At 39.9% G+C, this 14,552-nt stretch overlaps 1 protein-coding gene across 1 annotated transcript in view; it reads left to right on the plus strand.

The window, feature by feature from the left end:
- The window catches only part of rbms3 (RNA binding motif, single stranded interacting protein), a 277,321-nt gene that overhangs the window by 203,969 nt on the left and 58,800 nt on the right, over positions 1 to 14,552 (plus strand). The window contains exon 7 of the mRNA XM_054763521.1: positions 12,359 to 12,465. Coding sequence (XP_054619496.1) covers positions 12,359 to 12,465 — 107 coding nt within the window. The remainder of the gene's footprint in view (positions 1 to 12,358; positions 12,466 to 14,552) is intronic.

Below are 14,552 nucleotides of genomic sequence, written 5' to 3' on the forward strand. Positions count from 1 at the left end.
TACACTTAATTATATCACAAAGCTGAGCTGCATTTGTTTTAGCATTTCTGATTTGATTTAAAGTATGTAAACAAAAGATGGAATAAGAACAGTGTGTCCGTGGTACTGTCAGCATCAGTGTCACCTTTAGTGTCAGATGAGTCGGAGTCGGCATAAAGCCATCAGTCCATGCAGCCCGTGGCCCAGCATCCCCTGTTGTTGCACATGCAAGGGTCATATTGCTGTTCCTTCCTCTCTTCTACGTTAGACGTCTTAGTCATAGTGGAAGTTTGACTTTTGAGAGTCAAGGTAAAGCAAACGACAACATAAACGCAAAGTTGGAGAAGGCAAAAGAGATGCATGAAAATGAGAGCACTACATGATTTTCCTGAGACAAAATGGTCGAAAAAGTATCGAGCAGGTCTTTCCCACACGTCTTTGGTGCTGCATGCGTGCGTAAGCGTGTGTCTTTTGGCAAAGCACCTGCGGATTCTGTAAACCGGTGAAAAGCTCCTTTCAGCGTAGTGTTAATTACAGGCTCTGCAGCACGCCGTCATGTCGCCGAGCAAATCTCACACATGCTGTAGCTGCACAAAGTCACCTGATCCCTAGTCAACCATGCTGACACTATTGATTTCCAATCAGCTACAGTAAAGGGCTGGACACATAGATTCCCCTTTTAATATTCAGCTGCCCTCCTTCATTGAACATAAATCAACATCACTGGCGGCATTGATCGTCAATCACCAGTGACACTATTGATCTGGCTGGTCCTGCTACAATAGACTTGTGCCCTCGGCCCACACTACAGCCAGGCTATGGCGTATTGATCCCTCCCAGATACAGTATTGATGACTCTTTATTGCTAATTCATTTATTGTCGGGTAATTTCATTTTCTCTCCTGTCTTATAGTGTTCGTATGGAACACCCAATGGTAGGAAACCTAGTTAGTGGACCCACGGTTTTGTTTGGCTTTTTTTGTTTCGTTTTGTCCAGTAAACTGTGCTGCTCCTTCTTGCATTTCATTTCCAAGCATATTTTGTGCCTCTGTTGAAGTGTCATAATCAATTTCAGCCAGTGGTAGCCCAAAGGTTAGCGTTAAGTGAAAAGTCATTTTGAATCCCTGGACCAGTGCTGATATTAAATGAGAGGCAAGGCACCATTTAGATAAGCCCCGAAAATCCAATTTTTCGTTTGATTTCCTCTTTGGCCAACAATAGAGGGCTGTTTGAAATGCACCTTGGGTGTGAATTTGCGTAACTCTTTAAATGTCAAGCATTGCTCCACCAAAAATAGCATGCGTGACGAGCAAAAGCTTGCCTTTAAATACAACTATCTACTGCCTGTCTCAATGGTGAGCAAACAAAAACATTCATTAATTCATTCTTTTTTTTTTTTTTTTTTACCATTTGCTCTGTTCATACATTGGGCAAGAGGCAGTGTACACTCTGGACTCGTCGGCAGTTTATCAAAGATAACAGTAAAATAGATATTAGACTACCTGCTACCAATCTGTTAACATTATAAGACAGTGGGTCATAAACCTTTTTGACCAGGCCCCTCTTTTTGTTTTTTTGGAATTGCCCATGTTATATTTTCGAAACATTTATTTTAAGATTTAACATTTAATTTTAACTTTAACATTTATATTGAGAGGTAATATTCCTCTTTAATTTTACTATTTACATTTAGCATTTACTGTATGTATAGCATGTGTATTTAGATTTAATAATTATTAACATTTATATTTACATTTAACATTAATGACATTTAAATTTATATTTAGATTTAACAATTATTGTGACCATTGATATTTTTCATAAAAATTTCATATTTATATTTGGATTAAACATGTAGCATTTACGTATATTTACATTTTCTGAGTTTATACATTTATTTATAAATTTTTTTGATTTAACATTTACATTTATCATTTATATTTCAATTTAAAAATAATTTTCAACATTTAATTTAAATTAACAGTTTTATACATCCATCCATTTTCTATGCCGTTTATCCTGATTAGGGTCACAGGGGTTTGCTGGAGCATAACATAAAATAACATTTAGATTTTTAGAGTAACATTTCTTTTAACATTTATATTTAGATGTAACATTTATTGGTAGCATTTATATTTATATACAATATTTATATTTACATGTAACATTTATTGGTAGCGTTTGTATTTGGATACAATATTGATACATTTATCATTTCTCTTGTGGGTCAATATTTACATTTAACATTTATTGGTGACATTTATAGTTCACTTGTGTTGATATTCAGATTTAACATTTTATTTTTAACATTTACATCTAGATTTAATGTCTATATAATAGTTTTATTTCTATTTAGATTCAACATTTATATTATATTAAATGTTTAAATAACCTTTATATTTATATTTAAGATTTATTGAAACATTTATTTAACATTTATTTTTAACATTTGTACTTGGGTGTAATACTTTTATTTATATTTAATATTTATATTTAACATTTGTTTTTAAGATTCATGTTTTGATTTTATATTTATATTTATATTTAACATTTAGATTTACCATTTACATTCCCTATTCAATTTCTAATTGAAATGTGGAAAAAAAGAGTGAGGTAAATGTGGGAAAAGTGAGTTAAATATATTCAAACTACATCCGCTATAGTGTCAATGGCATTTTATTTTCGGCACCCCATACTTTGTAGAGACGTACTGAAGGGGAAGGCCCTGACTTTGGGAAATCTACTTGCAAAGCCACTTGAACTGTGACATCATTGTTGCGGCAAAATTCACCTGAACATCATCGAAAGACTGGCTGAGAGCAAATGATCGATCATTGTCCCAATGGACCGCCTGTGCACCACACGACTAATGACGCATGAGACTGGAAATTGGCCGCAAATGTAAAGGTTTGTATAGATAAATATATTAACATTGCAGGTTCTTAGTAGCAGGCATAAGCGGAAGAAAATGGATGGATGGACGATTTCGATTTTAGAACGTTTACGTGTGTCAATATGGGTTGTTATGGCCGAATGAAAACACAAGTTAGACAATGTGTTGTTCCGAATTGATTATAATATAACTTTAAAACTCCAAACTGATCTTTTCTGATGCTGCAACAGTACCATCAATATTCTGTAGGTCGGGTGGAACCACGGTGAATTACAAAGCGCCCATATGTATGTCATTTATTTCCTTGGATGGGAGGTTTCACAGGTCACTGGAGGCGTTGTCAGTGTTATAGTATTCAGCTAACAGGGACACCGTTAGTTTCAGTGTCGGCCCACACAGGCAGTGACACAGACAGGAGAAGCGCCAGTAAAGCCCACAGGCGCAGTCTGTCCACCACAGCTAAAACTGTCTTGGGAAAAAACAAACACACACACACACACAAAACAAAAACAGAAGACCATAATATTACAGTTTTGCACTCTAAGGCTATAAGAAATCTAGTAAAGTTGGACTTTTGGAGTTAGATAGATTTGACTGAAGCCATATTGTATGAACTTTTGTTCAAGCTGTGTAGTTTAGTCATATAAAACTGCACAGTGTCGTGCTGAGACCTAAAAGGGTGGCAAAACGGAAGACAACTCTCAGTAAGATTAATTACAATTCTGCACCCTGCCGTCAGGGCCAGCAAGACCTCTGCTGACCTACATTTACAACTTAAATTCTTGTGTTTACGCCATGAAATTGTATTCATTTAGAGTCTATTATTTACAGTTACGGTTGCACTGCTTTGTATGTGTTAGTTTTTCTCCCCAATCAGATTTCAGCTTCCATGTGTTGTCCATCTTCCCAGGGGTTTCAGACTTAGAAGTGTTGACCCATTTCACTTAAACACTACTAGCGATGGGGCTTTTTCTGTAACCAATCAGAGTTGAGATTTCATCACTGGCCAAGAATAACAACGGCTTTTTTATGTGGAACAACTGACAGTTTGTGTTGATCTTGTGAATGATTGTGACTGAGCTAGGACTCAGTAATTAAAATCTACACACGACGCCTTCATTGATTGAAAAACAAAACTTTTTCGTGCATGAAGCTTCTACTTGAGTTGGTAATTTGGCTGCTATATGCAGGCAGATATTGACCAAGGGAGACAAAATGGGTGGCTGCTGGCTGCGTTGGACAGGTGACTGTTATACACAGGGTCTATAACATGTAAATTTGCCGGGGGGGATTTTTCAGTGGCTGCTATAGGCAGGTGGCCCTTCTATAAAGGTAGCCGCTAAGACAGGTTTGACTGTATGTATAACATTCTGTGATGCTTGCACAGCTTAATAAATTCCACCAAATAGAACGCAAACTTATGTGCTCTTTAACTTGAACACATGCTGTATGTGTAAAGCAATTAAATCCCAGGAGAAAGACAGAAGAAACGCCTTCTCCAGCCTGCTAACACTGTGCCTGACGACCGGCTAAAAGCTACACGGTGATTCCAAATTCATCTGTTCATCGATAATCTTCCATTCGCATACTTTATACTTTAAAATGCATTTGACAAGTGTGCACAATGTTATGGGTAAAAAAGCAACACGTAAAGACAGTGTTGGGAAACTAAACTAAACAGTTTCGTGGCGTATTTATTTCCCGTTCAGGCCGTAGTGATGGTCGTTCTGGGTCCGGAGGCAGAGTGATGAATCCTTTGGTCCTATTTGAGGTTCTGCTACTACTTTGCTGTGTAAACGTAAATGGTGGCTTATTACTGGGAATGGCAAGTGTGAGATTGTTTCTTTTTTCTATGTATAACCATGATAGATAGATGGATAGATATAGCCCTGCTATTGGAGATGGATTACCATGTAAGACGTAACCTACACCACATCACTCTCCAAGTGTACAGCAGCTCATCGATCAAGCCTCCACCACCCACGTTCAGCTGCACGTTCAGCTCTTCCCTGCCTGTAATCTATAGTGTCATCTTAGGCTTCAAGTGTCTTTCAGCCATGTGTGCCATCCCTGTCAGCCAAACCACTGGCGGACTGTCTTCATTTCCATGATGAAGGATGCAAGGACAGCACCTTGTGAGAGCTATCGACTGTGATCCATCAAAGCTCTTCCTATCAGGAAGGGTCATTGCGTGCTTTCCATTCTCAGCTGGGCCAGTTCTGAGTCCTTTTAGACCGAAATGGTGACATTGCACTGCTGCAGTGGTGGTGCATCGCTGGTGGGTCATTTGGGTAAGGTGGCTGTTAGTTGCTTTTCTTTCTTTCTGTTGCATTGTACAACATTGAATGCATTAATCAGAAAGAGACGCAAGTTGCAGTATTGTGTTTGAAAAGTGCTTGTCAATCGTCGGCCTCCGTTTGCTCCAACATAATGTACTTAGATCACCACTTTTACGTGCTGCGTAGGTCTGGACACCTAGATTCAGAGGCGTGAGGCCGAAAAACACTCTTTAGTGAGAGTCACACAAAGTACAACAAAGCCAACAAAGGAGGGAGCAGCAGGCAATTGGCGAAGGGTAGCATAAAAAAACAAGAAAAAGCAGAGGGCCAGGCTGGATGGCAGGGAACTGGGCATACTACTAGAGCAATGACTCTCAATTGGTGGCTCGGGACCCAAAAGTGGGTTGCGGATCGATTCCAGGTGGGTTTCAGACGGCGAGTCAAAAAATGACACGATGCAACAATGCCAGCGATCTAAGACTTTTGCACGGTATTGAAATTCATATTTAATACAGTGTCGCTTGAATTACAAAGTTAACTAATTCCACAGTCCATGCAGCAGTCCCTGGTTGTGTAATGATACAGCTGCTACCTTGTAAGGCAAAGAACGCAGGTTTGATCTCAGACTTTTTATTCTGTTAATTTGTTATTTTGCACAAAAAATAATGTACTTGTTTCCCATGTATTGAATGGTATTACTCCAAAACATGCAGCTAACTGTCTATCTAATGGTTGGTGTCCCATGAATGTTTATGATATAATGGCAGTAATATTGTTATTATTCCTGCACTTTTGCAGGTATAGTAGTTGTATAGTCCTTGCTCTATTATGGTGTGCAGTTTTTTCTAGTACTATTCTCTGTCAGCCTCCTCTTTCTTAGTAGACACAGCCTCCCCAATCTGGGCAGACAGGTCAAGCTGGCTGATAGGAATCAGACAGTTGTTGATCCAATTAGCGATACCCGAGAGCGGCGTCAGGGAACACCTGAATTCCAGTAAAACGATGCCTCCTTTCTTTCTTTCTTTCTTTCTTTCTTGTCCCGATGCTCTTCAACACGTCCTTGCAATAAAACTGGTCAAGCTGTCCAAATGGCCTCTGGGAGGTGCTTGGCTTGTTTCAGTTCAAACATATCAAACAAGGTATGATATAAGAGAATTATGCGCATCCTTGCCAGGTCTCTGCAGGTTCAAAGAGTAAAATAATCCAAAACTGCTGCGGCTTTGAGCAGGAATGAAACTTTTCTCCGCAAACAGCGTCGGTCTTGTACGTGATTCACCAATCAAACCATTTTTATTATTCCCCTCGAAGGAAACAAAGCAGTGATTTCTGATTGTTTGCTGCAGTTTAGCTCCGTTCTGAGAGGCAGATAAAAATACATCGGTGTATTTATGTGCTGATTAGCACTCATGCATCAAATGTTGGCTGTCAACATGACTCAGATCGTTCAATCTGCCATTGTTTTTCAAAAGCAGTTTCGACTTATAGGTAACTTTAGATTTGCAGTTTCATTTTCATTCGGTTTTCCATGTATTTAGTACTGTGCTGTGCTGCACTGATCTTTGTATTAGTCATTGATGAGTAATATGTTGTTTCCTCACAACTAGAGCAGAAATTGATACACAATTGTAATGATGTTGGACTACCGTTACGTTTGCTGGTTAATCCTCCATGCAAGAGTGGTGTGTTAATTGAGCACAATGAACATAGTGTAGCAACCTGCTTCTTATAATGTTGATGTTCAGAATTCCGGTGTTTGTGAACGCACCTTGCTGATGGCTAATGAGGAAGCGTGTAGGGGAAACGGAGCGTGTGCAAGTTATACCTCATGTTTCCGTTGGGTTACTTTGTTTTTTTGGTTGACTTAGTACTGTTCAGGATACCGAGTATGCATCCCAACTTACGTTAAAAGGGCTTGCTTTACGGAAACGGTACTGCTTGGTGTAAAATATGCCATCATGCATGACAATAAATGGAAAATCCCGACACAGAAAAACACAAATGATCTCAAATTGAATACGTGTAAATAAACAAAAGTACACAAAGGTTTCTGGTTTTAATTCATTTCAAAAGGTCCGACAAAAAACAATGTAAATCCAATTACAGTAATCACTCGTTCGTTGCGTTTAATTGGTTTCAGACTTGACCGTGATAAGTGAATTTTCACGAAGTAGGATTCCTCATTTAAAAATGGGATATTTTTGTAGTTAGAGCATAGAAAATGTGCCCTTCTAAATATGTTTTTTAACATTATTAGAGCCCTCTAGACATGACATAACACCCCTGTAGTCACCTTTACACTTGTAATACCCAATATAGTAGACATATTAAGAGAACATAAGCATAAATAAGACTTGTGCTCGTGTGTGTTGCTGTAATTGTGTTGCGGTGGTAGGGCAGCTGACTCGGGGGTGGACTTCAAGTGACGTTGCGGGTTCAGAGTTGAGTTTTAGCTCGCCGTAGGTCACGACCACAACAGTATCCCGTGTTAGGGATTATTGTGCCTGTCGTGAGATCGTTCAAACCTGCAATAAAAGCCTGTTGTTTCGGCAATCAAGTCTCACTGAACATTAAAGTAGCAATACTGACACCTAGTGACCGGTGTAGAATACTACATATAATCATGTCTTTGAATGCATTTTCTGAATTCCTTACATTATTTTACTTAATTTAGCCATTTTTATTCTTGAAAATGCATAATTTAGGCAAATGATATGTACAATTGGCTTAAATATGCATTTTTTTGCTAATAGTAGGCTGTATTTAATCATGAAAAATTTGAAAAATTGTGATAGAATGAAGCCATGAAATTCGAAGCGTGACGTAGCGAGTGATTACTGTAATCCATTACCGACACCAAATCTTAATCACAATAAATTAAGTTTATCGAGGATGCTTACCGTCCATCTTTTCAAGATTGAATTCAATCGTGTTTCTCACCTGCTTTATCATAGTGGTGGCACTGGCAATTTTCTTTCGCCCCATGGCGGGTTATTTAGCGGTCGCACTCCATTAAAACATGCATTTGCAGTGAGTCAGCAACGTTCAGGCACACATTGTAGGACAAACAAGGCAACATCTTGCCTAAAGTTTTTGACCAAATTTGAATTATACAAAACCTGGCGTGTACAAAAACCGAGGTATGACTGTGTATACTGTGTACTTAGTTCCTGAGTGCACACATTTTTACAGTGTAGTGCTGCCCCAATACTGTCGTTGAACTCTTAACAGAAATGACGATTTCCAAGCTTCTGCTTCTTCTTCTTTTAGCAGACTTGAAACCCAAGCGACATGTCAGAAGATAAAAATGAAGACACAAATCACAATGTTAGCTCATTAATGCCCTAATCATTTCATTAAGCCGGACCGGTCCCTTGTCGTACACTCACTTCACTTTTATTGCTGTTTTATTGTCTGCAATTTATCCGCACCGTTTTTCCCTCCCATTGTGTGATACTGTGTCACTATTAAGGCGGCCTCTAACATCTGTGAGTGGAGATTAAAGTGTCAGCAGTTCTGTCGGTGGGTGTCATCTCTGGCATCACCACAGCGAAATGTCCCTTTGCTCACCCCTCTGCAGGGAATCTTGTCACTGGTCTGAGAGAGCCTGTGTCATGCGTGGCTGTGTCCGTAATGCAAATGTGATGACAGGAGAGCTGGCAGGTTGTTTATAGGCCAACAGGTGCACAGCAGCACTGTTTGGATAAGTTTGCGGATCTGTTTATTTCTGAAGGTCAGGCCATCACAGTTGGTTAATAATTCAATGTCAAAGTATGTCATCCTAATTGCTCAGGATGTGCACTAAAACTTGGTATCGGACCTACAGTAAATGCTAGCAACTGGACCGCAAAAATTCATACAGACTCAACCACCTGCAACAAGTCTTAGTAAGTAATGCAGTGTCCCAACAGAGGCACACAGAGTCTGATGCTCTTTTTAAACTTTAAGCTTACATCGAACTTATTCAGAATCAGCACAAATCAAGCCCCAACCAGCCGGAATGAAATATTTTCAAAGTTTGCGCCACATTACTACGTACTTCGTAAGAATGCTGTTCAAACCCGTCTGGAATCTTTCTGGCACATTCGGAATGTATACAGTTAAAGTACTGTGAAATGTTTGTGCGATAATTAGGACAATTTGCTGTGGATTTTATTTCTTATTGGTGAATTTATTACTTATTTATCTTATTGAAGTACAGTGGAACTTCAGTTAGCGTATTGTGTTTGTCCGTTGGTACATTTTCCGGTTAGCGCACAATACATCGCATCTTGTCGCGTTGTTAATACACTGTGTGAATCCAACTGTTTTTAAGTGATTTTTCTTTTTTAGCACAAAACGTCCTTGTTAGCATCCTGTTAGCTTGCTAATGCACAAAAATGATGTCGTCAGTGGCTGGTGCCGTAGTTCGTAGTTAGCCGTAGTTACGCCACAAGTATCTGCTTTTGTTTTGATCGCGGCTACAAAATAACCTACAAGGAAGCCAAAGGAAGTTGCAAGTGCCAGCATTTTGATAAAGAATTTTATTCAAGAAATAACTCATGGCAAAACACAAAGGTGGCGTCTTGATCCCGCTGCCACATCGCAGTCTTTGTCAACAATCATGTCTTCAGTGAAAGTGATGTTAAATGTTCATTTATCCCTTTCATTCTTCACTTATATGCATTTTGAATTGTTTTATGCAAGTAAAGCTATCATTGTAAAACTGTTTCAGCTTTCTGGAACGGATTAACTGGATTTCTTATGGGAAAAATTGATTGATTTAGAGTCCGTCTCGGTTAGAGTCGGACCTTCTTGAACAGATTAATGATGCTAAATAGGTTCCACTGTATTTAAATGTCTATATCGGAATGTGGGATTGGAAGTGAAACACCCCTACATTTGTCACCGGTATCAAATAATATGTAAAGGACACCCAACCCTACTGGTCACGCTTCTAATTGTTCCCTTTTCTTTGTTTCAAACCCAGCATATTTCATCATATTCTTACCACAGTGGAACCCCCTTTAGTCTGTCCCTCGTACGTCTCCAACCCGTCTCTGTCGACCAAGTACTGTTGACCAACTGCTGTCGTTGACATAAAATTTGAGAGCCAAAGGCGTTATTTCTATGACAAATGGGTCCGTTTACGTCGACGTGTAAGACAGAAGTGCTGTCTAATTACACAGAAGTTAATTTATGGGAGTGTGTTTGTAGCCAGGGAACGGCGTAACCCGAGGACCTCCTGTATTATTTCCCATTCTCTGTATGTCTCTGGCCGATAAGTCACAAGTAAATGTTCAAGCAGTGGTTGCTTTCGGTTTCCATTTCAGCTAAGTCAACAACCGCTTATGTCGACATTGGTCAGCCACTGTACGTCTTTCATTTATATGCTGTCCTGCCCTTCTCTGAAGTCCACAACCCCCCTTTTTAAAAGAGAGACTGTAATCTTGTTTATACAGTCTGTAAACGTTAAGATCCCAAGCCAAGAAAACCATCCATTTGTTATGAGGGAAAGACAAAACAATGCTTTTCTCTTTTTTTTTTATTATTTGTCTCCCTTATTCAAATTGCTGTTTTAGAGATTTGTTTCCCCCCCTTTCCACAGGGCACAGTGTTTACAGCCAAAAAACACAAAATATGTTTGGCTAGGTTCAGGGGTCGGCAACCTGTAGCATGAAAAGAGCTGTTTGGGCCCGTTTCCACCAAATTTAAACCCACTTGGAGCCACTAAATTGAAGGTAACGCTACATACACTATAAGCATGTATATGTTTCCTTCAGCGTATTGTCTGTCTTCCTGGCGGAAGGACATGCCACACCTGTTGCCACCTGGCAAGTACTAATGTTTCTGAAGCCTTGTCTTCAGCATTCTCCACCGCTTTTGGACCCACATTCTCATTAAACGTGTCGTTACACATCGACAAGTTCCGGTACCACTCTCCATGTCTCTTTAGTTGCCATTGTACATTAGCGACAAAGGAAACCAAACAGAAAATAGTCGTCCAGCATCATGGTTTCTCACCGAGTTGACTCACCAGAAAACGCTGCTCCTAGCGCTTCGGCAGAGAATTGCACGGCACACGCTCAACTCTGACGGCAAACTTTGAAAGGCTCATGACGGCTTCAGGAGGGATGCCGTAGTGACTACATAGAAGCATAAATCTGCTGGAGCCACAGCAGAAGGATACATGCGGCTCCAGAGCCACGGGTTGCAGACCCCTGGTCTAGCCATTCACTAAACTACTGCATTTTGAAACATAAAATGCAAAGAATATGCAAAATACAGTGGAACCTTAATACAAGTTAATGAAGGGTCGCAATCACGTTGTTTACACTAAATTAATGTACTGTACATCCGCTACACCCCCATGGAATAACGGCACAGAAACACGCTGAAGGACACATACAAATATGTATTCATGCAGACTGATTTGGCGTAAGAACACAGTTAGGTGTTAGAAGCGCTATTTTCATCCGCTTCACTACGGAAGATAAGCGTTCACCGCTGTTTGAGCGCCTTGTTTTCAACTATTTCATGTCTGGATGCAACACACCATGCACACTCACACGTTTGCAGCTAATCATTCAACGACATGCACTGTTGCTGCCCTCCGTTCCTGTCAATCTGGGCTTTGGTATATTCCCTTTCTGGTTTGTGTGATTGTAATTTGTTTCGTCTTTTGGTAATGTGTTTTGCGAAATGGGAATTTGTTTTGAGTTTAGTTAATGTGTTTTCTGAAATGTTGAAAGATGGTTTTTGTTCACCTTGTTGTTCACCACATTGTTGTTGTTGTCATGTCACGTTGGATTCTGCTCTCATCCACCAGCAGTCACATTAAATACTGCAGTCGGCTTAACTCAGACGATTGCTGTGATGAGGGTGCCACAGACTAACAGATGTAACATGTAAAATATAAGAGGCCATACTGTTGAAATAAAACGACAGCGAACAGGAACGCCCTGTACAAATAGCTTGGGTTGACAGATCGCTGCCACATAACCATCTCGGAGGTATTTACAAGAGTGATTACTGTGATTATTATTTCAACAATACCCCGAAATGCTGTTTCATGCGTTGCCAGCTCGAGATGGTTTCGGGTGGGCCTGCCAACATCAGCCGTGTGGGAATTTGGCCTAAGAGTTCTCCAGAAGGCTAGAGAGGAGGAGGGCCACGGTGGGGGTCACGGGATGCTTTCCTCTGTAACGTGCCTTTGTCCTCTCCTCTGCAGCCCCCACAGAGCCTCTGCTGTGTAAATTTGCAGACGGAGGCCAAAAGAAGCGCCAGAGTCAGAGCAAGTACCCTCAGAATGGGAGGCCGTGGCACAGAGAAGGCGAGGTGAGTGTCACCCGACCACAGACTGTCCACAAAACATTTAGGTACTGACTTCTCTTCAACGTGGTAGAACACCGCTGATCAAGCATTGTCCACCAAGGGCCGCATACTGAAAAAAATCTAAGAAAAAATATATACAGTCATCTCTCGTTTATTGTGGTTAATGGATTCCAGACCCAACCATGATAAGTGTATTCCTGAGTTATAAATGGAACATTTTGGTATTTAGAACATAGAAAACTTGACCTATAATACGTTTGTTTAACATCATTAGAGCCCATCTAGACATGAAATAACACGCATGTTTACCTTTACACTCGTATTACCCAATATAGCAAACATAATAAGAGAAAATAAGACATAAATAAGACTGCTCATGTGTGTTGACAGGGTCATATAGGCTTGGATTCTTTTCTCCTTTAAGTATATACTGTGTATATATATATATATATATATATATACACACTTTTTTGTTTCTTTGCTTTATTTGCCTTTTATTTAACCTACAAATGTGTCAGATCATTTTTCCTGACCTTGTGTGTATATATATATATGTATTTTTTTGTGTGTGATTCAGTTTTCATCTGAAATTTCCTCCAAAAATGTTTCCCCTCGCCCTGCACTGTATCGTTCAGACATGCATTTTTTATTGAGTGTGATTGTTCAGTCACCCGCCATGGGGCCAAAGAATGTTGCCATCTCGACGTTGTACGAGACGTCTGCATCCAGTCATCAGTTATGTATTTTTGGGTGTAAGGAATGTAACGGATACATTGGACAAATTACATTTGGACAGGATTAAGGTACCGCTTAATGGCCAAGCTATATTTTTTTTAATGCTTGGTTTATTTGAACAGAATATCAACAGAAAATATAAGTGAACCATGAGGTTAAGTGGTATTATTTCATTAATACTAACCCATCCATTGTTCCCACTTTGTCTCAGTCCTTATTCACATTTATTGGAAATACTCCCAGTAGCATATGGCAAGAGTCGGTGAGTGATTCCCTGACTAAAAGACAGAAAGAAGAAGGAGCATATGATCACTCATGAGTTCAGTGAGGTTGAGTGCTGCAGGGTAGCTTGCGGTGAGGATCAGGAAGTTATATGACACATATTATTGTCAACTAGCCAGTGTGGGAGTCAAGAAAGTGCTGTCTTTCTCTGTCCCACGTATTAGTCACTGCTTTTAGACACACACACACACACGCGCGCGCGCGCAAGCGTTGTTGCTCTTTCAGTTGCCTCCCCTTTGACTTTCTCTCTGTCTTTCCCCAACACACACGCCTACACACTTTCAAAGTCATACTGCTCAAGCAGCTACTCCAAAGAATGAGTGTTGATGAAAAAAACGGCTGGTTTTCATCTCCGTGCGAAGCGTGACAGATGTCTACATGTGTGTTTTCGCGGCGAAGATGTAGTTTGAAAAAAATGAGGAGTTTATGGAGTGTGAGGTTGAAAATGACGACTTGGCGAAAGTTGTAAAATTACAGTATCGTTGTTGTGTGATGAAAATGTTTTGCTTGTATTCATAAATATTGTTGTTTTTCTGATTAAATAACTCACAACATATGGAGACGGAGTAATCCCTTGTTTAGCGCCGTTAATTGGTTCCGGACCCGACCGTGATAAGTGAATTTCGGCAACGTCGTCTTCCTTATTCATAAATGGAATATTTTCGTGGTTTGAGCATAGAAAATCAGTTTTTAACTTTATTAGAGCCCTCTAGACATGAAATAACACCCCTATTTTCACTTTTACACTTGTGTTACCCAATATAGTCGACATAATAAGACACAATAAGACACGTTACACACGCACAGCAGTGTTACATGTTTAGAGCCCACATAGTTGTCGGTTATTCTGCATTACTCGTTGGTAGTGTCTTGTCTGTTATCTACCTATTACGTTGCTGTGTGATGTTGGACAGTATTGGACATCCCTACTAATAATAGGCCGTATTTAACCGCAAAACAGGATGATTTATTAATTCATCCACTTTTGAAAAGCTGTGATATAGTGAAGCCGCGAAATTCCAAGCGCAAAGAGGGAAGGCGCTACTGTCATGGTAGCTCCCTTTGCTCCCTCT

The sequence above is a fragment of the Dunckerocampus dactyliophorus genome, chromosome 20 (assembly GCF_027744805.1).
Source record: "Dunckerocampus dactyliophorus isolate RoL2022-P2 chromosome 20, RoL_Ddac_1.1, whole genome shotgun sequence".
Lineage (NCBI taxonomy): Eukaryota > Metazoa > Chordata > Actinopteri > Syngnathiformes > Syngnathidae > Dunckerocampus > Dunckerocampus dactyliophorus.